At 43.9% G+C, this 26323-nt stretch overlaps 1 protein-coding gene across 1 annotated transcript in view; it reads left to right on the forward strand.

Moving 5' to 3' along the window:
* Positions 1-26323, forward strand: part of LOC126335963 (germ cell nuclear acidic protein-like) — a 141912-nt gene that overhangs the window by 39906 nt on the left and 75683 nt on the right. The window contains exon 4 of the mRNA XM_049999439.1: positions 23214-23539. Coding sequence (XP_049855396.1) covers positions 23214-23539 — 326 coding nt within the window. The remainder of the gene's footprint in view (positions 1-23213; positions 23540-26323) is intronic.

Here is a 26323-nt window from a genome sequence, read left to right on the forward strand (position 1 = left end):
TCTGTAGCACGGCCTAACAACAGTGGTCGTTATGGAAATGGAAATGAGCGTTTAGGGTCATTGGCCGCAGGGCCCCTTGCGGGGCAGCTGCGGCCACATTGGTGCAGGTCTTATTACAATTCGACGCCGCATTGGGCGACCTGCGCGCCGTATGGGGATGAAATGATGATGAAGACAACACAACACCCAGTCCCTGAGCGGAGAAAATCCCCGACCCAGCTGGGAGTAGAACCGGGGCCCGTAGGACGGCAATCCGTGACGCTGACCACTCAGCTATCGGGGCGGACCGTGGTCGTCATAACCGAGAGGGACCGGAGACAAGTGTGACGCCTTGCCCAAGACAGTTGGTTTTAAACCCGACACAAATTGCTGCTGTCAGTCAATTCACGTCCATCACAAAATAGTTTCTGATCGAATATTGGGAAGGGTACGGTGAGGGGTAATGCCTGAAATTTGGTATTTTGGAGGGCCTAGCAAAAGGATCTTGCTCGCAGCAGCACATACACTGAGGAGACAAAAGTCTTGGGATACCTCCTAATATCGTGTCGGATCTCATTTTGCCCGGCGTGGTGCAGCTCGACGTTACATGACCTCAGCAAGTCGCTGGAAGTCCCTACAAAAATATTGAGCCATGCAGCTTCTATAGCCGTCCATAATGGCGAGAGTGTTGCCTGTGCAGCGTTTTGTGCACGAACTGATCTCTCGATCATATCCCATAAATGTTAGATGGCATTCATGCGGGCAATATGGTTGGCCAAACCATTCTTCAAATCAACAGTGAACAATTGTGGCCCAGTGACATGGTACACTGCCATCCATAAAAATTCAGTTGTTCTTTGGCAACATGAAGCCCGCGAATGGCTGCAAATGGTCTCCAAGTTGCCAAACATAACCATTTCCAGTCAATCATCGGTTCACTTTGACCAGAGGAACCAGTCGATTCCATGCAAACACAGCCCACATCATTATGGAGCCACCACAAGATTCCACAGTGCCACGTTGACAACTTAGGTCAATGTCTTCTTGGGTGTGCGTCACGCTCTAACCCTACCATCATCTGTTACCAGCTGACATCAGGACTTATCTAACGAGGCAACAGTTTTCCATTTGTCTAAGAGTCCAACCAATATGGCTATGAGCCGAGGAGAGACGCTGCTGGTGATGTCGTGCTGTTAGCAAAAGCTCATCAATCGGCTGCTGTCATAGCCCATTTACGCCAGATTTCGCCACACTTTCCTGACGGACATGTTCGCCGTAGGTGCCACATTAATTTGTGCTGTTATTTCACGCAGTGTTGCTTTTCTGTTAGCACTGACAACTCTACGCAAACGCCACTGTTCTCAGTTGTCACGTGAAGGCCATCGGTCGCTGCGTTGTCCGTGGTGAGAGGTAATGCCTGAAATTTGGTATTTTCGGCCCATTCTTGACACTGTGGACCTCGGAATATTGAATTCCCTAACGATTTCTGAAATGGAGTGTCCCACGCGTCTAGTTACAAGTACCATTCCACGTACAAAGTCTGTTAATTTCGGTCGTGCGGCTATAATGACGTCGGAAACCTTTTCACATGAATCAATTGAGCACAAATGACAGTTCTCCCAACGCAGTGCCGTTTCGTAAGCGATACTACCGCCACGTGTATATGTACATATCGCTATCCCATGACTTTTGTCTTTGAGCATATAGCTGTACACCTCTTGAGCACTAGACAAAACAGAAACTGGACGGCAATTGAGTGGAAGCACTCAATGTGGTCTGATGAACCGTGCCTCCTTCTCTTTTCAAATGATGCAGTGCGTCGAGTACATCGTTTGTCCAATGGTCGTTTAATGCGCATTGTGTGGAGAGTGTCATTTGGGGGTGTTATTCGTACCACTACTTGGCTCCAATTATTCTGGTTACCGTGTACATAAGCTAGGATGTTTATTTTAACAATTTCGTTGAGCATGCGTTGCTCTTTGATCTCTATTTCCAATGTGAGGGTACTGTGGACACACAACTCCCAATATGGCAAAAACTGTGTTCACAAGGCTGTATTGATTCGTTGCTCTTTTGACGAACACTTAGGAATCGTATATCTCCTCGAGTTGTCCGCTGAATCAGCACATCTCAGTCCCACAGAAAATGCCTTGGACTATTTGGAATAGCGGGCGAAAAGTAGTAATCATCACCCTCGCAATTTGGCACCTCTAACGGTTTTGATCATCAATGAGTGGATTCTACTGGTTATTCTTAAAAGAAAGGTGTGCTCTTCTCCTTGTCTAATTGAGGCCATTATCAAGACGAGAGGAAGCGCTACACGATATTTTTAGAGGATGCCCGACACCAGTAGAATCAAAATTACACAGAAGATAGACGATCACAGACTAATTCGATATCACGACAGTGTTTGTTGATACTCCACCGATACTCTCCTGATTGTCGGAGGTGTTCATTTCATGGGCAGGTTGACGGTGGCATATTGATGACCCTTCTCTCAGACAGTTCCATATCATTTTCTAAAATTCCTCTGTGCGCAGAATATTTATCGAGAACGCTGGCTAACTGCCTGTGTATTGATAGATCCAATTACTCATACTTATCCGTGACGGTAAATTCTTCCCAGTTACGAAATGCTTATTGCGAAAGTATTCTCCTTCGATTTCTAGTTCTACTTCCTGCTGCACCATACCTTAAGCGAGTATCTTCATGTTTCCGTATCGAGTAATGCTCCATTTGTGACAGTCAGTCATGAACTAGACAGAAACAAACTCCGCCGTGGGCACATTACAGTAGATTGCGTACTGTTTTTCAGCGTCGATGCGGCGGTCAGTTGTTTGTTACGGAACAAGAGAACAAGTACGTGCCTCGCACGCATTGCTTATTCAAGATCTCGTATCACATGAAATATTCATTTCCGACTATTGATTCCTCGTTTCCAAACACTGAGTTCAGGATCCTCAGTCTTCTGTATAATTTGCATGTTAAAAGTTAGGGACGATCTGTGAGTATGGAAGTCCTCAGTTGATTCAAAAAGGACAATGATTCAGTAGAGTGCAGGTAGAGGATATTAGATAACAAGCAGGAACAACATAACTGCGCGTAGCGGACACCAGTGCGTGAAAAAGCATGGAGGGGCATGTCAAATGGGTAATGATACACATAAAAACCTGAGTAGCAGTATCCATTTACGTACCTTAATAGGAATTTTACCTTATCGACAGAACTATGTGCAAAACAAAAAAAACGAAGACTGGGAGTTATTATTTCAGAAATATTTACAGTTCCGTTGCTGTTAGCTGAAACCGGAATTGGAAGCGAACTGGAAGATAAAGGAACCATGTCTTACAATATCTTGATAATATTTTATCTTTCTGCTACTATCTGACGCTCCTTCTGCAGCCAGTCCTTTGGGAAAGCACCACGTACTCATACACATACAGTGCCTGACAAAAAAGTGAATCAACCAGTAGGGGAGGAAGAAATGAAATGGAACTTCATGGGTTGAGAGGCTGTGTGATGTTTTGTCTGTGATTACAAAATCGCGCCAAAATCACATAGAAGTTGGCAGTATGAAAGCACCCTATAAGTATGACGTTGCACGTCCTCTGGCCTAGATACGCGCACTGACTGGGTTGGGAAGGGTGCCATAAAGCCGTTGATGCAAGCTGGCCAACAACTGTTGTGACTAGTCCTTGACATTCTGAATACTGTTACTAGGATGGAGTCTACGTCCGAACAGGTCCCACCAATCTCTTATCAGGGTCAGACCTGGGGATATTACTGGCCACAGGAGTACTCTAACATCGCTCAGACAATTCATAGAGACACGGACCATGTGTGGACGAGGATTGTCCTGTTGGAAAATGGCATCACGATTGCATCACATGAGAGGTAACACACGAGGATACAGGACGTCTTTGACCTGCCGCAGTGCCATCAGAATTTACTTAATCAACAACGGACTTGGCCTGAAGTCATACCTGGTGGTTTCCCACACCTCGATACAGCTGTGCCTCTCGTAAAAACAGTAGGACTGGGACGTCTTCCCTGGTCGCCGCCATACTCGCCGACCACGGACATCCGAACTAGCGCAGAGCTGCGATTTATTTCTGAACACAATGTGACGCCATTCATCAGCAGTCCATACTTCCCGGCCAGGCACCATTCCAAATGTGTTGCACTGTTAATGACAGCGTGCGCAGGGGAAGATAGTTCCCCAGTCCGGCTACTGCACGTCTCCGACCGATTGCCTGGGATGACACAGAATGTTACAGGAAGGCTATGACTTGTTCTAGGTGCAGCTGTGAAGGGGTTACGTTGTACTTGGTGCACAGTAGGGCGATCCTTCCTTGTGGTAGTCGGATGTAGCCGACCGGAACCTGGACGACTGCTGTACCTGCCCTCGCATTTCCAAGCAGTCCAACATCGGACCACTGTCACATCCGAATGCCGCACAACTCTGGACATTCCAAGATTCGATCAGCCAGAGAGACACAATGGTACCCTTTCAAACACTATCAAGTGCTGACAACGCTGTCGCACACGAGCAGACGGTATTTTCTTGTCCTTCAGAGTGATAATTCAACATCTGAAGCCGTTGAAGCCTCTTATACGAGATGCATTCAAGTTCTAAGGCCTCCGATTTTTTTTCGAATTAACTACTCACCCGAAATCGATGAAACTGGCGTTACTTCTCGACTTAATCGTCCTGCAGACGTACACATTTTTCACAACGCTGACGCCATGATTCCATGGCAGCGGCGAAGGCTTCTTTAGGAGTCTGTTTTGACCAGTGGAAAATCGCTGAGGCAATAGCAGCACGGCTGGTGAATGTGCGGCCACGGAGAGTGTCTTTCATCGTTGGAAAAAGCCAAAAGTCACTAGAAGCCAGGTTAGGTGAGTAGGGAGCATGAGGAATCACTTCAAAGTTTTTATCACGAAGAAATTGTTGCGTAAAGTTAGCTCGATGTGCGGGTGCGTTGCCTTGGTGAAACAGCACACGCGCAGCCCTTCCGGGCGTTTTAGTTGCAGTGCAGGAAGGAATTTGTTCTTCAAAACATTTTCGTAGGATGCACCTGTCACCGTAGTGCCCTTTGGAACGCAATGGTGAAGGATTACGCCCTCGCTGCCCCAGAACATGGACACCATCATTTTTTCAGCACTGGCGGGTACCGGAAATTTTTTTGGTGGCGGTGAGTCTGTGTGCTTTCATTGAGCTGACTGGCGCTTTGTTTCTGGATTGAAAAATGGCATCCACGTCTCATCCATTGTCACAACCGACGAAAAGAAAGTCCCATTCATGCTGTCGTTGCGCGTCAACATTGCTTGGCAACATGCCACACGGGCAGTCATGTGGTCGTCCGTCAGCATTCGTGGCACCCACCTGGATGACACTTTTTGTATTTTCAGGTCGTCATGCAGGATTGTGTGCACAGAACCCACAGAAATACCAACTCTGGAGGCGATCTGTTCAACAGTCATTCGGCGATCCCCAAAACAATTCTCTACACTTTATCGATCAAGTCGTCAGACCGGCTTGTGCGAGCCCGAGGTTGTTACGGTTTGTTGTCACATGATGTTCTGCCTTCATTAAACTGTCGCACCCACGGACGCACTTTCGACACGTCCATAACTCCATCACCACATGTCTCCTTCAACTGTCGATGACTTTCAATTGGTTTCACACCACGCAAATTCAGAAAACGAATGATTGCACGCTGTTCAAGTAAGGAAAACGTCGCCATTTTAAGTATTTAAAACAGTTCTCATTCTCGCCGCTGGCGGTAAAATTCCATCTGCCGTACGGTGCTGCCATCTGTGGGACGTATTGACAATGAACGCGGCCTCATTTTAAAACAATGCGCATGTTTCTATCTCTTTCCAGTCCAGAGAAAAAAATTCGCAGGCCTTAGAACTTGAATGCACCTTGTACAGGGTGATTTTTTCCACCGTGTACAAACTCTAGGGATTGATCGATAAGAGGATACGGAACAAAAAACATGTAATGAATTTATGCCCGGAAATTCATGGTTTCTATGCTAGAGACCAATTATTTAATCCTAAATTGTTACAGATACTGAAGTCTAATACGTGCTGTACCATACTGCCACAGTTATAGTGTGTGTTGAAAATGGTTTCAACGTGCCTCAATGCAAGCGTGTACGCGCTGTAGCATGTTCTGTTTCACACGTTCACATCGGCCAGGCAGCATCCGAAAAGTGTCAGAGGCAGCATGAATATGCTGCTCCAGTGACTCCACATCTGGAATGGACTCTGCATACACAATACTTCTGAGATGAACCCACAAGCAGAAATCGCACGGGTTGAGATCGGTGAACGAGCAGGCCATGCAACTAGACCCCGTCGTCCGATCCATCGACCAGGGAAGGCACGACTGAGATGCGTCCAGACGTTAACGGCGAAGTAGACAGGAGCAACAGGAGCCTCATAACCCTTCGACTTATCAATGGCACTTCTTCCAGCAGGAGAGGCAAAGTCACCCGCAAGAAATGCCTATAAACGCGGCCTGTTAGGCGACGTAGAAGAAAGGTTGGTCCCAAAATACTGTCGCCAGTTATCCCGGCCTACACATTCCGACTGCACCGATGAAGATGATTCGCTGTTACCATACCATGAGGATTCTGCAAACTGTCCCACAGATAACTGTTATGAAAGTCGAAGATACCACTCCGGTAAAGGTGGCCTCATCCGTCAACAGGAAGGATGACATAAATTCCGGAATCTTGGTTACCTGTTGAAGAAATCAGCGACAAAACTGCGTCTGATGTGAAAAGTCTTACGCTAGAAAGCCCTGTACACGCTGTAAGTGATAAGTTAAGTAACAATTGTCATGGAGAATGTTCCACACGGTCGTCTGGCTTACCCTGTACTGGCGGGCCAACTGCCTGGTAGTGACACAGCTGTCGCCTTCTATAGTGTAAATCGGATTTTCCGCCAAGTCTGGTGTCCGAACATTCCGGGTGCGTCCTTCATGAATCCCTGCTTCCTGAAACAACCCCGTCTCAGACAAACGGCGAAACACTGTTGCAAACATTGAATGCTGTGGTTGTTGTAAGCGGGAATTCGTCTCCTGATACATCCTTGCTGCCCGCCGCTCGTTTCCATTTGCTTTTCCGTAAATAACACCATGTTGGCAATCTCTCGATTCGAGTACGGAACCATTGTGTACAACGTTACATCACATCCACTACAAGGTGAGTCAGCAAGAGAAGTTACTCGGACACAGCATTACCAATTACTGTGGCAGGAGAGGGCCCTAGGGCATGACGTTTGAGGAACCATGTATACTGTATCTGTGGCTGCGTGGTACAGCGCGTATTTGTCCGCAGTCTGTAACAAAATACGACTGAATGAATGGTCTCCAGCATGGAAACCATGCATTTCCGGACATAAGTTCATTAGATCTATTTTGTTTCGTATCGTCTCACCGATCAGTCCCAAGAGTTTGTGCGCGCTGAAAAATATCGCCCTGTATACTCTACTAGGTGTGGTGACAACTCTAAACATGAACAACATCAATGCATTCTAGAGTCTGTTGTATCTGTCACAGAGAACAGCTACTGTAATCTAATTCATACCCGCCGATGGTGTGTATGTGTAAGACGTTACATTGAGAGCCGTGTCTCCAGGGTGCTTCAATTTTTTGACCACGCTGTAAACACTCTGCAAGGCACTGCACATTCAATGCCAGCAGATACTTTCGATAGAGATGAATGAAATCATCGGTTATGTTTCTTCTGCACAAAAAGTAAATGAGGCCAAAAATGGAAAGCCAATACGTCTAATACGTCTGCGTGTGTGTATTCCACATGGCTATCTCTTCTCCGAGCCATGAAGTGCGATCTTTCTCTGTGTTTCAGTAGATGCATTAAATTTCTTTAATGTAATGGGTAGGTCAATTCAAACATATACTACTCAGTCATGTTTCATGGGACGCGCTATGGCAAAAGAAAACATCGGTTTGGTTATCACAACAAACTTTTTTTTTCTATTTCTCGTTTTTTGATTGCAGAGCGACTTTTTTCGACGTTCAACTGTGGCAATAAGCATCTAAATTCATCGAAATCGATCAGATATTGGACGAGCGTTTTGCTACAAACGTTTTCTTGCGCTCCGCGGGGAAGCAAAGACTCGTTTTTGCATGGCCTCAAAGAAAACGATGAGCAAAAATGTTTTGAGCAGTGGAAGTAACGAATGCGAATGTATATGCCTCAACTAAGTGCTAAATTGAGGCGCCGCCACTAACTGGGCATATGCAGTAAATATACATAATAATATATGTTATTATACTTGTATGTTTCGTATCAGATTTTATGTTTGACAGTGCTCGTCCGTTGCCACTGAATTAACCAGTTTTGAAGAAGCTGGTTACAGCGTAAGGACATAGTTCAAGGTCAATAAAATTATCGTGCACTAAAACGCTATGACAAATAGTTCGCCGGCTGTAGTGGCCGAGCGGTTCTAGGCGCTACAGTCTACATCTGCGCGACCGCTACGGTCGCAGGTTCGAAACCTGCCTAGGGCATGGATGTGTGTGATGTCCTTAGGTTAGTTGGGTTTAAGTAGTTCTAAGTTCTAGGGGACTGATGACCTCAGAAGTTAAGTCCCATAGTGCTCAGAGTCATTTGAATCATTTTGAACAAACAGTTCCTGTCAGACATTTTATCTTGGGAAAGGCCAAAAATATTATTGAAGAATCTTAGAAGATACGGTCAATATTAAATACAGCTGTACATTCGACGTAAATACGCACAATAATGAAATTTGACGTTAAATACCTGGAAATGTTTTGGTAGAATCGTTTCATTCGTAAAGCGCTTCTTTTCTAGGTCTCAGATCAGGATTCCATGATCTATATTCAGTCGGAGTAATTAGTGTTTTCCTGCTTCATTATTTTAGCTACATGAGAAATGCCAAACTTTAGCAAATCGTAAATTTCTAGAATAACTTTCACACTGCATTCTTCATGCTCGTATAGAATACGGTGGACAGCTACTTTCATCTGTTCACTGGTGACAGGAATTGCTACATTCAGTAAACAGGGTCGTGAGGAGGCCCTTCGGCAGCAACGGAAAGAACAAACGACCCTAATCTTCGATAATAATTCATGCCGCATCACCATACGCGAATGGAGACCCCGAACAGAGATCGTTTCATCGGACGAGCGGCTGCAGCCAGTAGAACGGTACTTATTCTTAGCTTTGTCTCTATGTCAGTATAGCCTCGTCAATACGGGTATCGCCGCAGACGGGACACTAATATTTGGATTCGGAAGGGCATCTGCTGCACCAGCTCTACACAAGTGACTCAGCTATTCGCTTAACAACAACCGAAGGCCCAGAATGTGATAAATTAAGTGCGCTGGCGGGTGAAATGGATAGTGATTCTGTGCGGGTTGAAGACAAGGTGGATAGAGCTCTAACGCGTAAATTTAATCGTTTGAGGCGAACCCACCACCTCGTATTCAATGTTCAGTGGTAGTCTTGACATAGTTTCAGCATCGCTGCAGAAACCTTCTTCCGAGTCTTCATCTTAGCAGTGAAGAGGATAATTCTCACGCAACGTCGTCAAAACATTGATACTGTTGTTACTGAAGACAGCACAATACATTTACCTAGACTGTTTTAACCATCATAGATCATTTTCTTGTTCGTGAGTATGGTTTTTAGACGGTAATTGTCACGCAAGCTTTGTAGATTAAGACGGCGCATTAGTTACTGCTATGGTCTGGCGTTTCGGCAGTCCGGAATTAGACTTTTCATGGTTTTCCTAAATCGATTAAGTAGATTGCCAACACGTTTCCCTCCTATCCTTGTTCTACTATTCGTTTTGTTTCTCTCTCTAATGACCTCGTCGTCGACGGAACGTTAACCGTGTGTTTTCTTCCTTCCTATCAATTCAATGATTTCAAAGATCACCTCGAAGCCGTCGGCATAATGTTTTTAGACTGAATTTTATTTAAGGATTAACAATACCGGGTAAACTGTGCATTTCTTCATACTTTTAGGAAGTCAAGTTCAAGTATAATTGCTCTTCGATTCTACAATGAACCTTTCTGAACATAACCTACCAAAAACTACCAATAATTTATGATATTGGGAGACTTTAGCACATGTTTATAAGTAGCGTTGTATAGGTGTTTATTGCAGACATGTCGGCAAACCCTTCCATCATTCCCTTCAAACAATATTACAATGCTAGCTGAAATTTGGTTCTTAACCCGGAAAATATGACTGCCATTCCCTCTAGAGTTTTGAGAAAAAATCATGGTGGTGGAAGAGTTCATTTGGAACTAACAACTCAATTTCTATCAAAAAATGAGATCATTGTCACAGCAACTAACTCATTCTCTCTGGATTGAAATGCAAAATGTGTTCACATTACCAGAGGACCAATCTTCTTCACACCGTTATTATCAAGAAGCGCTACTACACTCTTTGAATTACGAACTTAATTTGCTCCACATTTATTGTATGATGTCGGCAGATGGACACCATATTTCACAGAGAACTTTTCAGTCAAGATAAAATTACTATTCACTTACATGTGAATATCCTCACCTAACAATAACGATTGCCAATATGCACATGTGGTAGGTAAACTTGTAGTATTTAATGATTCAGTGTTTCCGTAAATTGAATTTCAGGTATTTATGCAGCTGCCTAGAGTTATAGAGAGCCTAGACGTAACATAATGTTACGAATCCTCTCTTTACCTGTGTTACATAAAGATAAGGAAGTTTTGCACACAGACATAACAATTACGTTCGAAACTACAGGTCTGTTCTTTGTTGTTGTTAAAAGGTATCAGCACCGATCTGTTTGCGTACTCATCACCCCATCCTCACTTGTCAGGAGGGGCGTCTTCTTTCGCTGTGACGATAGAAATACTGCCACTGACAATCTCAGCATCATGAGATCGTGATGAGGTCCGTAGTTAGTGATCTCACAATTCATACCAAGATTTTCATCTAATATCGGACGATGATTCGCGATCGGACCCTCTCCTTCACTAAGTAAAGATAGCATTGACTCAGGAGATTCATAAAGAATAATATCGTGATTTCACTCAACTATAAGCGTCTGCAGATGAGATTCCCCTCAATTCTCCTTCTTTTCGCACGCACTTTATATTTGTCTTACTAGTAAAGCATTGTCTTCAATGTATTTTCATTCCTCCATCGAATGTAACTGCTGTCGTTGCTAAGAGTTGCTGTGGTGACGGTCTTCCTACCAATCTAATGATATTAGTCATTATAACTTAGTAGTCTTACTTGTTGGTTATAGGAAGCAGCCTCTCAAGGTATCAACAGTTATCTTGCGTTATTTCTTTCCGGATTTTCCGGCTTGTCTGACTCAGAAAAATTGCATTAATATAATAGAGCTGTTCATACTTGGTGAAATCATCCGATAAAGGTACCTACAGCTTCGGAGTGCCAGGATACGGTGCGTGTCTACAGCCACAGAAATTGCAATGTATTGTCTTCTGTTTCAGAATAGTAACGACGTTTTACTGCATTAGGAATGCGCCATAGAATAACTTTCTCGAATGTTTTTGTTACACTACACAAACATTGCTTTTCTTATCAGCACTGCTGTTGCATCTGAAAGATTTGGCAAACAGTATGCACATGAAATGGAAAATATTCTTGTTTCACAGTATAAAAGATGAACAAGTGATCGTAGTTATTAAGGTATGCATTTTAGAGCCTATTTTTACTAGATATTTTGTTCTTGTTTTGGTTCATAGTACACCTCTAAACGTTGCCTGTCCTAACATCTTAGTAACAACAATACTGGTATATGCATTCCACTGTCAGACACATCAGAATGATACCTTTCGATTCGTTCAGTTCCGGACCATGGTACCTTACATCAAATAAATCCTTTCTCCAATATACCTGAAAGTTTGTAACACCATCATGGAATCACCCTGTTTGTCAGCAGTTGCCAGTATCAAGCAGACTGATGATAATGCTTTCATAAACACCCCTTCTATTCCCAATGGGTTCTGTGAGACAACTATTTGGAACTGTCGAGTATGTGAATGGTAGGCATAGAATTAAGAGGCCACTTTTGATGTGCTTCCATTATCAATATCTCCATACAAGTTCTGGGCGACATTATGCAGCGGTCTGAATGTAACATACCATTTCCTAATCATGCCTAATGCCCACTCTGTTCGCTATTGTAGCAGATAGAACTGGTTTCTCATATCTGGGGAATGGGAGTGTTCCGTCTGGAGATAAATGGAAAGTCTTTATCCTTCTTCAGCGGTTGTAGCCTGGGCCAACTGGATTAATCTTAAGGGAGAGTAATTTACTTATGACAGCCAGTGTTTTCCAGCACCTTGTGGAAGTTAACTTCTGAATATCCTGTCAGGATCGCCAGGTAAACTTTCGTTTCTTCTGCATCTCAAAGTCAGACTAACATTATTTATGGATTTCCTGTGTCGCTGAAGTCAAATTTTCTCTTGAAAAAGATACACTCGATTTCTGTTCACATCCTTCTCCAACTAAGCAAGAGCCCTGTCACTAATGAGCTCATCATGGGTGGACCATTAAACCCCAATTCTCATTCCTTCCTTCATCGACAGGACGTTACACTCTAATCCTCTTTCTCTTTCTTTCAAAGTCCACAGATAGTTAAACCGTAGCGCCCTGTTCTCTCCTTTGTTACTAATGCTCAAGAATGCCACTGCCAACTTCAACGGTTTTTGTAGATGCTATAGACAGATACTATGTTGTTAATCGGATCTGATGCCTAAATTCTTCCGTAACGTACTCATAAGAATATAAAACGTAGCCAAGCAATGTTTTCCTTGTTAGCACTTTCTTCCTCTAGACCAGAGTCTTCAACCACCCCTTGCAAACGATAACCGGCCGGAGTGGCCGTGCGGTTCTAGGCGCTATAGTCTGGAGCGAAACGACCGCTACGGTCCCAGGTTCGAATCCTGCCTCGGGCATGGATGTGTGTGATGTCCTTAGGTTAGTTAGGTTTAATTAGTTCTAAAATCTAGGCGACTGATGACCTCAGAAGTTAAGTCGCATAGTGCTCAGAGCCATTTGAACCATTTTTTGCATACGATAACTCGAGAGATGGAAGGTAGAATGATCTTGGTTGCTATGATACCGACCCAGGACTGCATGCTTCAGTGTAGCAATGTGACACTATTACTAAAAACGCGTTGGCAGGTACGCTATAGCTCATGTTGCCAGGGCAAAATCATAGAACTTCCCTACAGTAAATTCTCCGGGAACTACAGATTTCGTCGTTCTTTACGCTAACTGTTATAACTGAACCAGTGAGGACGTTCACGACACCATATATCAACTGAGAAAAAAATAACTGCCTGAAGATTTTCATCCACCCATGAGTGCTGCAGCTGCTGTTCACTTCATTACAAGTAAACACTGATTTTTAGTAAACAGAATCTCTGGAATGAATTCGTTCTGAGCTAAACATCCATTCGCAAGATTCTACTGTCTCGGGCCATTACACACGCTAGCGATGGAAGGTATTTAAGCCTTGCTTGGAGGAAATAATATGGATCAAAACGAGAAAAAATGTTCGATAAACATTGGATGTAAAATGCATATCTTAAAAATTGTGGGCACGTAAGGCATCCAGTTTAGACATTTTTGTGTATTTTGATCCATACTACCACCTTCCAAAACACGGAAAGCAAAGAGCTTGCAGCAGAAAAGATGTGTTTCGCAGTAGCAACGATTAACAGTTTTCACCCCTCTTAAGGCATGCATTTTAGAGCTCATATTTATTGGACTCTTTTTCTTGTTTTGGTCCATACTATTTCGTCTGAAAGTTGCCTACAGTACAATCTTAGCAACAGCAGTGCAGGTATGTATATTTCACTGTCAGGGATATCAGAACGATTTTTCCCTTACAACTATCGATTCGGTCGTTTCCGGACGAGGGAACCTTACCTCAACACTTACTGCTCTTGAGCACCTCTGGAAGTTTGTAACATCATCACGTAATCACCCTCACGTCTGTTTCTTCTTGAACTGCGTGGTGTAAAAAATCGTATCATTGTACCGAGTAATGGGGCCAGCAAGAGGGATGTCAGCGGACCGGTATTGGGCAAGTGTGTTAGGCGGCGTCGGCGCAGGTGCGGGACGGGAGCTTACGGCCGGGGAAAGCGGACGCGCCGGTATTTGGTGCGGCACACTTGCGGCGCAGCCAAGTGTGCCACGTCCGGCCGACGCGACCTCTGCGGCCTTCCTGCCGCCTTGTCGTCTTCCGGTTCACACCAGGCCTCAGCGGCAGCTTCACAAATCTACCTCCGAGACCGGCGCCCCCTCTGAAACTTCTCGCACTGACAATCCGGTTTTACAGTAAGTAACTACTGTGCTTCCCGAAGAGCTTATCCCCAACGGCAATGCGTGGCAGAAAAGGCTATTGACGCCAATTCCTTCCTGATCGGTTGAGCGAGGTGACGTAACGGTAAGACACTGGGTTCGTTTTTGGGAGGACGACAGTTAAAATCCACCGTCCGGCCGTCCAGATTTTGGTTTTCTGTGCTTTTCCTAAACCGCTTAAGGTGAATCCCGGGATAGTTACCTCGGAAAGACACTGCCAATTTCCTTCACCATCCCCTCCGTACCCGAGTTCGTGCTCCGTCTCTACAGACTCGTCGTCGACGGGGCGTTAAACAAAACCTTCCTTCTTCTTCCGGATAAAGATGTCAGAGGTGAGTCGCGCAACAGTGTCCCTATGTATTGAATGTGGAAATATCAATCGATGTCTATTATCATTAGTTCGTAATCCGTGTGAAAGGTTCAGAAACGAGATGTAGTAGATTCAGAATGTAAGTTTCAAGCAATAAACAACTTCTTGTACATGAACGCTTTAAAAAAAAAGGAGACACACAACGCCAAGGAATTATCCCCATATGGGACGGAATATGACGTACATGTACAAAGAAACAAATTATTACAATTTTAGAAAAATTAGACGATTTATTGAAGCTAGTCAGTAGCTCATTGGTCCACCTCTGGCCCTTATGCGAGTGGTTATTCTGCTTGGCACTGATTGACAGAGTTGTTGGGTCTCCATTCCAAATTCTGTCCAATTGGTGCGTTAGATCTTCATACTCCCGAGATGGTTGGGGGGCTATGCCCATAATGTACCAAACGTTCTCAGTTGGGGAGAAATCCGGCGACCTTGCTGGCCAAAGTAGGATATGGCAAGCACGAAGCAGTAGAAACTCTCACTGTGTACTGGCGGGCATTATCTTGCTGAAATGTAAGCCCCGAATGCATTGCCATGAAGGGCAACAAAACGTGGCGTACAATATCGTAGACGTACCGCTGTGCTGTATGAGTATCGCAGATGATAACCAAAGGGACCCACCGCAGATCACCATTATGGCGGACGACGGTGACGCTGGTATTCTTCTGCTATCCGAAGCGTCTACAGACACGACTTCGCTGGCCATCTGGGTTCACTTCGAATCGGGACTCATCACGGAAGCCAACTGAACACCAGTCAATAAGATTTCAGGCCGAATGAATATAACTATGTTCTATGCTATTCCATTAGTAAAGCGCTAGGAAAATTGAATGTCTAAACACCTAATTACGCGCCCTAAACTCTTACACCACTTTCTCGTGCTTCCTGTGCGAAACACTAGCGAAGTGATGTATTAGTAAGACACTAGACTCGTATTCAAGAGGATGGCGGTTAAAAGTCAGTTCGGCCATACAGATTTGGGTTCTCCGTGATTTCCTTAAATCGCTTAAAGCAGATGCCACGAAAGTTTGTTCAGCAGTCTGAGCTTGATTTGGGTTTCGTTCCCAGTGTCCCCGTCATGGACGGGTCGGTAAAACCTAATCTTCCTTCCAACGCAAGATACACAAATATCGTAGTAAATAGCAGCACAGCCTTCCTTGTATATATGTTCTCCAAATTTTCCCAATAGACTTTCGCAAGAGCAACGACATCTTTCTGATGTAAATGAAATGAAACGTTGCCTTCCTCCCAAACATTATCTTCTAAGTTCCCCGAGCATCTTTGGTACATTTTCATGTTGGGCTGCACCAGAACAATCCGAGCAGCACGTCTCCGTAATAGTTCGAGTACAGTTGTCTTAACTACTCGACTAGTCTAGAGCTGATGAACAACCTCATATATATCTTTGATTCCAAATGCGTGTATGGGTGCTCACTGATGTCGTCAAACGATAAAAAACTTTCTGGGCGATACAGTTCACCCAAACATTTCAGTCTCTTCCCAGAGTTTCCTCCAGGATCACGCAGCTTCAGGTACTGAACATAGAGTTTAGGCCGAGCAAATAAGCCAGATCTCGCATGTTCTCTCGACGCGGTTGATTAATAATGTATCACCGGGTCATCCGCCGAGCTGTTGTTTCCATTTTACGAGCAATATTTCGACAACTGACTAGGCTGTCTCCTTTAGGGCTTCGAAAATAATCATGAAATGAAATAAAATGAGACCAGTATTGTGCAAACGCCAAGTTTCTGGGAAGTACTATTGAGGAGTTAATCGAAATAAAGATGTCAGAAAACCTAATAAACAGGGAGGGCGATTTCTATTTAAATAACGCTCAGTATGCGGAATTCAATTTATTAAAATCTCGCCGGTCATAATATACATGAGAGTTGGAAAACGCTGAGAGAATTTGCGCTTCATGGAATATCAACGCCGGCTCTAAGAAAACGAATGAGCATAAATGGGCGTAGTGGACATCAGGAATCTAACTCGGCTCTAAATAGCGGCGTAATACCAACAATAGTCACAGTCTGGTTGGAGTCCAGGCAGCGAGTACACATAACAGCAAAACTCGCAACTCGTGAAGAGGACGGATCGGTCGGTCATCGAGATATTATGCAGAAAATGGAAAAGAAACTCGACAGAACACCCGGTAGCAAGCTATTAAGTGAGACAGGCATCATCGAGAATTCTTCACACCGAAACACCGATAACCGAAGAGAAGGATAGTGTTCAGTCATTCGAACAGCATAGTAGTGAAGAAGATCCCAGCAACGGGGCTAAAACAGTAAGGTGGATCTCCTCACGTTGCGTTAGGGTGGCCACATGATCTGTCAGAAAGGTGCCATCCTCGTTGACGATACTAATTCCCTGCGAGAGAACTAAAGATGTTAATTAATATTTTTCGCCCGAAGTTTGTGAGAACAGGAAAATCCAGGAAACTTTGATGAAGTGTTTACGTTATCACTTTACGCATTTAGTTCTTTTTCTTCACCACTTGCGGGTGTTGTTCTTTAATTGTATAGCAGCATCACTACGTACTCTAAAGCAGATGCTTTTTCCATCACGAACTGCAGTAGTTAATATGCAAGTAGCTGTGATTGCATGTGTTGCTTATCAGCCCTTACTAACAACTTGCCTAGCAATCTAGAGCGTATATAACTGTAGCTCATATTGATTAGCATTGTCGCAATACTTGTCCAGCCATTTTCGGTTCGATAACTGACGATAACCGGTCGATTTAGTATGATCCCCACTCTGTCTCCCTTTCTTTCTTTGTGTCTCTTTCCCTCTTTGTATGTGTGTGTGTGTGGACAAGACAGCGTCTTCAAAGCGCGACTCCCAAGTACATTCCACTTCCAGGTCACACGGCCCTTCATACTCGACGCTCTTGTTCTCAGCGGTTTGCTGAACTACTGAGCATGGACGTAGGACAGACACCGTAAGTGACGTCACTATATATGTGCTGGATCCCCCACCCGTCCCTATTCCTCAAAGACCTGCTTGCCACTGTACTTCACGGCATTTAATATCGCTGCCTGTTCGATCCTTGTTCTTTTTACTTGTGATTTGATTTGGTTTTGCGTCAGTGATGCTGAAACGGCAGCTGTCTTATCCATATTTCCCACTAGTAGCAAGTCCAAATGTAGCCTGTGTAGGCAGCAGTAGTTATAGTGAGATGAAGGGGCTTGGATAGACTAGCGTGACGCGCTGCGTCAAGTGATTCTTCAAACAGCAATCACCTTTCTTAGATGTCATACTCGAATTTTTCCACTGTTAGCTTCACTTGATTAGAATCATTTCAGGGCTCTGGAAGATTTGTGTATCATTCAAATCTTCCAAAAATGAAAGATGAGCTACTATTCTTCAAAACAGTGCGTCAACATCGATTCTTCTTTGTCAAGATAAACTTTATTCAGGGCTGTAGTCGGCAGTATGATTGGAATGAGAACTGCGAACTATTTGTAAATTGATTACTCATGTTCTTCGGTGCCCTGTTTTTCATACTTAAAGATTTCCGTCCTTTCGAAACATTTCGCTGTGTTTCGTGTAGCTGTAGTTTCGTTTATGACGTTTGTGCGGAAATGTAGCACGAACGACAAACAGTTTAAACAGATGGATATATCACGTAACTAATGAGGAGGTACTGAACAGAGCTGAGGAGAAAAGAAATTTGTGGTACAACCTAACTAGAAGAAGGTATCGGTTGATAGGACACTTTCTGAGATATCAAGGGATCACTAATTCACTACTGGAGGGAAGTGTGTGTGTGTGTGTGTGTGTGTGTGTGTGTGTATGTGTGTGTGTGTGTGTGTGTGTGTGTGTGTGTGTGTGGGAGGGGAGGGGGGGGCGTTAAAAATTGTATATGGAGACCAAGACATAATTACAGTGTGCAGATTCAGAAGAATCTAAGTTGCAGTAGTTACTCAGACATGAAGACGCTTGCACAGGATAGAGCTGCAGGACAAACCACTCTCCGAACTGAAGACCACAACAACAATATTTCTCATTCCACCTGTGAAGTGATCGTTTATGATGATATTGCTCAATGTCAGAGACTATGAACTTTAGTAGTTCGTGACCCGCCTGACACCGATGGCACCACAAGTCGGAATGGGGAAATGATAGGGCAGTACATAAGGCTTCTACCTACCCGTTATGACGTTGTGTAACGGGTGTTCGCGTGTTACATTGTCTGCGTACTGTTTACTTGAGCTAGAAGCAGGTGTGAACCCAACAACCCACTCACTACGCATAGGGAATCATTTAGAAAAAATCTGTAGACATGCTGGTGACACCAAAAAAAAAAAAAAAAAAAAAAAAAAACAATTATTTGTCCTGGATACAGACTGTCTCTGCCTCTCTCTCACCTCAATTCTTAGATACAAATGAGTAATGCGTTATGAAATAACCAAGCGCTCTTCCGCATTTTACAGTGCTCTAGTTTCTTCCAAGCGCTGACTACTCAGTACCTACTTTCCTTTCAAGCAGACTGAGGAATCACGCTTTATTTGTGCATCCTACATGTTATACTTAACTGCATAATCTCGCTTTCTGTAGTTCCCCAGAATTTATCCTGATGTCGATGTAACATTAATCTGATATCTTCCTTTCTGATCGTACTCTGAAGGAGTACGACTCGGCTTAGTTCCTCTAAATCGTTTTAGGCGAAAACCGGAATAGTTTCTCCAGTGAGGTCCTTCCATCGTTCTCCTTCTGGACTGACGCTCGACCACTAGCGGTATTGGTGTTGACTGCTCGTCATATCTGATCGTCCCTCCTCCAGACCGTGTTCTCTGCAGCACACCATCTACTTCCCAAAACGAAATCGATCTTTCTACGTAGCCAAGCGAACAGCACGTGGAACTGAAGAATCATACCTTTAAACCCCCTATCCGTGATCCGTCTCTAACGAGTTTCTTTCCTTTCTTTTTTCCTTCGCAAGGTCTTGTAACACAACAGTTTTACAGACGCTGTCATACCAAAATATTCAAATTTCAACACTAGACAACCTTCAAGGAAGTAAAGGAGGTTGGTGTTCGACATGCATTCAACAACGAGGGCATTAAAGATAGTGTACAGGTTAAGATAACACAAGGGTGGAAAAGGAAATCATAGTGGACTTGTTCCATGGTGAGGAGATCGTCATAGCCCCTCTTAACCAAAATTCACCCATTCTATTGACGTCTGTGCGATGGTGATCAGAACCAAGACACCCAGCGATCAAACCACGCTGTTTTATTATGGGTGGGCGAGGAAACATTTCAAAACCGACATGGAAAGACCTCAAGGGGTGTTATAAAGGGTGACAGTGAAATCACTCCTTTCCTGGGACGTTGACTCCCACACAATCTGCGGTCGAAAACGACAGTTCGCAATGTGTTGAGCAACAGGAAGCTGTTCTTGTCAATCTTTGATACTCTCGCAACTTTCAACTCTTCTATAGGACACTGTGAGGCTGCGTCCGCATTTAACGTGATCGCACCCCTTTGGAATGCAGTGCGACAGCAATTTTTGCTGTCGTTTACAGGTTAGAACCACCAGGGAGCGTTCATAAACATTCAACGGAATTGGAACGTGATTCTAAGCAGCAAAGGGTACTTTGACGCGCGGGATTAGCCGAGCGGTCTAAGACGTTGCAGTCATGGACTGTGCGGCCGGTCCCGGCGGAGGTTCGAGTCCTCCCTCGGGCAAGGATGTGTGTGTTTGTCCTTAGGATAATTTAGGTTAAGTAGTGTGTAAGCTTAGAGACTGATGACCTTAGCAGTTAAGTCCCATAAGATTTAACACACATTTGAACATTTTATTTTTTTGTACTTTAACATGCACGTAAATAAACTGGCAAAGGGTATATGTAATACCCTCCAGTTTTGGAACATCCCTGGTGCCACCGACGCTACTTTGTTGCGCACCTTACAAACGTACCTGTCTGTAACTTCGACATCAATTCAACCTGAAAGCTGCTCTAGCGCCTGAAAGTAGAAAAACCAATCCAAGGGTTTTCGAAGCGGTTGCCTAACCCTTAGGCGAAAGGTACATTACTAATGGGCTCAATAGATGTGCGTGGTTGGCACTGAGGGTGTTACCAAACCGGGGGGTCTTAATTTTATTCATGCGCATGTTCATGTTGCACTCCAGCGTGACCACGCCACTGGAGGTTGGAAAACAGGAGGTTTGGGAAATCAAAAGTACCTTTTGCTGCTGCGGATTACGTTCAGAGTTCATGAAATGATTTTGAATGATCCGTAGTGGCTCCATCATGTACAGGAGAGCAAAAATTGCGGTCGCACTGTACCCCAAAGGGGCGTGATCACATTCAATGCGGATATAGTCGCACAGTGTCCTTAGAGAAGGTTTGAAATGTCCGAGGGTGCCAGCAGTTTCAATGGTTGCCAAGAACATCTTGCTGTTGCCCACCATACTGCGAGCTGTCGGTTTCGACTGCGAAATGATTGGGAATCAATACCCTACGGAAAGGGGCGGTTTCATTGTCACCCTTTATGAGACCTTTTCGTGCCGATTCTGAACGATGGCGTGTCTAAAATGTTTTGCTCTGCCATCCATAAGAAAACGGCGTGATTTCAACTCTGGGTGTTGCGGTTCCATTCGCCACCTCAGTGACGACAAAAGAAGGGGTGAAACATGGGTAAGAGGGACTGTGACACCTTCCCAACATGTAATAAGTCGACGGAGGCTTTGGGCAGAATTGTGATGAAATTTGGTGCCAATGTAACATCATTAACCCACCTTACAACTCACATGACCTTCCGAGCTGTGGCATTTTTTTTTCCCATGTGTTGGCGCCTTGCTGTTGGAAGCGTCGCAGAGCCCATGGGTGAAGCCACAGGGTGTCACGCACCATTACAGAGAAAAGTTGTAAGCACCTTTGAACCGAATTTCAAACTTAAACATAACGATAGGAAGCAATTACGGGGTTTCGAAAAGTAATCCTTTAATTCCGTTGCGCAATGTAGGTGTGGCCGGTTACTTTTGATCAGATAGTGTATTAAGGGGGGTAGGACGTCAAACGGGCCGACCTGGAGCAGGAGAGTCACCACAGGACATTTTAATTTCTACTGTCTATATTTTTACAAATAAATTCATAAAACTTTGTCACCATGACCAGGAAGGATTGAGGACTCACACTCATCGCAGTGGAAGTTCAAAAACTTAGCAAAATACCTTTTTTTTTACATGTGAAATTTCATCATTTTTCCGCTTATTACTGGCTGCTTTTGTTGCTATAGGTACACTTTTCTTCCTAAGTAAGAGAGATTCTTCGGTGAATTTTTCGTAGCATACAAACAGTAGTTGCAGGCGTATAAAACTTTAGAATTTTCCAAATCTATTAAAAAACTGTGGAAAAAATTGAGATAATGAACTATAAAACTTGAACTTTTTCTAAACATGAAGTTTAACATGTAACAGTTCATTCATTTTCTCATGAATTAAATAACTTCTAGAGTTTCATACACCTGTAACTATGATTTGTATGCTGTGCAAAAGCCATCGAAGAATCTCTCTTACTTAGGAAGAAAAGTGTACCTATAGCAAAAAATTATGAATTTTCACATGTAAAAAAAAGTGTTTTGTTACGAAACTTCCTGGCAGATTAAAACTGTGTGCCGCACCGAGACTCGAACTCGGGACCTTTGCCTTTCGCGGGCAAGTGCTCTACCAACTGAGCTACCCAAGCACGATTCACGCCCCCTCCTCACAGCTTTACTTCTGCCAGTATCACGCCTTCTACCTTCCAAACTTTACAGAAGCTCTTCTGCGAATCTTGCAGGTCCTGAGTTCCAGTCACGGTCCGGCACACAGTTTTAATCTGCCAGGAAGTTTCATACTAACGCACACTCCGCTGCAGAGTGAAAATATGATTACGGAAACATCCCCCAGGCTGTGGCTAAGCCATATCTCCGCAATATCCTTTCTTTCAGGAGCAGGAGTTCTGCAAGATTCGCAGGAGAGCTTGTGTAAAGTTTGGAAGGTAGGTGGCGAGGTACGGGCTGAAGTAAAACTGTGAGGACGGGCTGTGAGTTGTGCTTGGGTAGCTCAGTTGGTAGAGCACTTGCCCGCGGAAGGCAAAGGTCCCGAGTTCGAGTCTCGGTCTGGCACACAGTTTTAATCTGCCAGGAAGTTTTATATCAGCGCACACTCCGCTGTAGAGTGAAAATCTCATTCTGTATTTTGTTACGTTTTTGAGCTTCCACTGCTATGGGTATGAATCCTGAATCGTTCCTGGTCACGCTGTTATTTTTATGAATTTATTTGTAAAAGTATATGTAGACAGTGGGAATTAAAATGTCCTGTGGTGCCTCTCCTGCTCCAAGTCGGCCCCCTTTGACGTCCTACCCCCCCCCCCCCCCCCCTTTAAACTAATACTGTTTCCCAGAGTCCGTCGTTAGAGTTGTGCGTGATGTGATGAAGGCTGACGGCACGGTTTGCGGTGTGTTGCAGAATGAAGTGGGTGCTGTGCGTGGCGCTGCTGGCCGCGCTGGCCTATGCTGTCTGCGACGCCGCCCCCGCTGCCGCCCCCGCCGCCCCCGCAGAGTCTTCGCGGGCCGTCGACGGCGAGACGGGCCGCCAGCAGGCGGGCGCGCCTGCAGCCTCGACTGACGACGACGACGACGATGACGATGACGACGAGGACGTCGACCTGGACGACATAACGGACGACGACGACGACGACGACGACGACGATGACGAGGGCGCCGCGGCGGCCGCCGACGACGACGACGATGACGAGGACTACCTGGAGCGCTTCGTGGAGGACATCCTGGGAGGTGGGTCGTAGCGCCGGCGACGCGGCCTCTGCTGGCCCTCGGCGCCAGGCTGCTTCCCTAGCCGTGCCCCACACGAGCCACGCGCGTCGACACACTACCAGCAGCGCAGTGCTACCCGCCCCGACAGCCAAACCTCAGGTTCTCCACGCCAACGTCTCAACTGTAGGCAGTGAAATGGGATTCAGGTCCCGAACTCTACGTTGGCCAGAATCAGTCATGCCATCCCGATTACCTAGGAAACGTAGGATCAGTTTATTGTAGATCATAAGGATCCCTTCCGCGAAGGGATTACGTATTTATTTACGGTCAGAATACATCATCTCGTAAGCCAGTCCCCCTTCTCCACCATTCAACCACATTCAATAACAGAGTAGTTGTAACTTATCGCTTAAAATTGTAAGTTATTGTAGTTAGCTTTCGATGCTTTACACGGGGTGTTACAAAAAGGTACGGCCAAACTTTCACGAAACATCCTCACACACAAAGAAAGAAAATATGTTATGTGGACATGTAGATCTCATTTTATTACTTCTCTTCAAATGACATTAATCATGGAATGGAAACACACAGCGAAAGAACGTACCAGCGTGACTTCAAACACTTTGTTACAGGAAATGTTCAAAATGTTCTTGTAAAGGCACATGTTCTAGCAGCACAAGTAGAGTATCCCGTATGAAATCATGATAACGTGCTCCACTGAGCGTAGGTGGAAGCGTAGACGACGAAACTAAAATGAGCTCTAACATGGAAATTAAGCGTTTCCGGACACATGTCCACGTAACATCTTTTCTTTATTTGTGTGTAAGGAATGTTTGCTGAAAGTTTGGCCGTACCTTTTTGTAACACCCTGTATAACGGTATCCATCGTCGTACGCGTGGTTGTATATTTAATTATTTAAATTTTCTATTACTCTTCCAGAAAATAATAAAATTCCTATCTTGTTTTTTCTATACTCCGCATTCTGTAGTACATGTGGCCTGCATTTACCTCCAGATAGGAACAATGAGGCACTAAAATGTTATCACCGAAGAAAACCCGATCTTGATGCATAGTTCTTGATTTGCTCGAAAATCTGTTGTTTGGTGAAAAATAAATTCTTGCACGCAGGTAATAGAATTTAACTTCCGTAGATTTTAGCAAAGAAGGCTTTTTAATAAATGACACGTCTGTGTCATGCTATATCGGCCCCATCGCTTGAGACGTACCGCATTGCCCCAATCTTCAGCATGGCTCCAATGTTACACTCTTTTTTGCTAACTCCTGTCCATAAATACACAATTTTACTATAAGAATATGTGTGCTTCCAACCATTCAAAGACTGAAAACGTAGCTCTGCTTTAACTAACCTGATTTTTCTTCTGTTGTGTAAATGAGGAAACAAAAACTACTTCCTCTCACTGTAATCAGTTAATTGTTTTGGGACGCTTGGGAAACTTCCCGAGACTCTAGTCCACTAATGAAGCACTATTTATTAACTTATTTCATGTAACAAGCTATACAATCCGTTTGCAACTAACAAAACGTGTCAATAAAACGATTTTTTAACTGTGTGTTTGGTGCTGGATAATACTTCTTCCAATAACCTTTCCTTAACATAAATGATCAGTTCCTGTGAAACGCAGATTGTGCTTCTTTTTCTATTGCAATGAGTGTTTTTCACAGTATTGTTCGCCTGGCAATTATCAATAGAGCAATGTACAGCATCACACTCAACTACACTCTATTAGTACTTCTTGATTCCGATGCAGTGTTACTTGTGTTAATACAAATAGATCGGTGACAAAGTGACAAGTGGTGATAAAAATACCTGCAGCGGCTGCTCGAGCAGAAAACTACGCACTCGAACGCCCTTTGCATGAAATCTTTGAACTACTTGGAGAAAACAAATAGAGACAGTTTTGAATAAAATTAAAAAATAGCGTATAAATGAAATTCATTGGGAATTACATCGTATTTTTATGAATCCTGAAACTGTCAGGTTCCGGTCTGAGCAGACAAGAGTTAAACCAATCAGTACTTAAAAAGTATTAAAAGACTTACAACCCTGTCTATCCACACTAGGTACATGAAAACATACACACTCAAAGAAAGAGAGTAATTACTTATCTTTCTTGTCTGTAGGTTCAAATTCTATTAAACATAATATTTATATGAAAGATTTTTACTAACAATGAAAGGAGATTTAACTGGAGCAGCAGTGCAAGAAATGTTACATTTTGTACGAAATTGTTCCACGTATACTTATCAGATGTTTTTTCTACCTGAACTTAACAGGCGTTATAGGATATAGGTTCCGCCTTTTTTCAAACACATCGCTTTTTCTTTTTAACCAGATATGTTTCAGCACATTTATGCCATCGTTAGTGGGTTTTTTTGTTTACTGTAAAACTGCAAAAAGTGAAATACATTTTAGATTATAATTGATTTTACGAAGTGAGGTCTAAAGAAAGATTTGTTCGTTTTGCTTCTTAGCGTAATTTTAAATTATGTGGTTTTGCAGGACCAACTATATAGTGTTCTGCACTGATAGCTTGTCATCATCTGCAGACCAGAAGAGGTAAATGTAAATTTCGTCGGCAGTTTAACACATCCCTTGATTTTTAAAAGAATGATATTTGGCGTGTCAAAATGTTTTGCGTATATACTTGTTACTACTCATTCTTTGTTGTGACTGATTCTTCTTCTTTGGGTAAAAAGCCGGAACCCATAACCTATAATTTAACTGCAAATATTGATAGATAGAACGACAGCTGCAGATTCAAAAGATGAATACTTAACAGGAG

Source organism: Schistocerca gregaria, chromosome 2 (genome assembly GCF_023897955.1).
Source record: "Schistocerca gregaria isolate iqSchGreg1 chromosome 2, iqSchGreg1.2, whole genome shotgun sequence".
Lineage (NCBI taxonomy): Eukaryota > Metazoa > Arthropoda > Insecta > Orthoptera > Acrididae > Schistocerca > Schistocerca gregaria.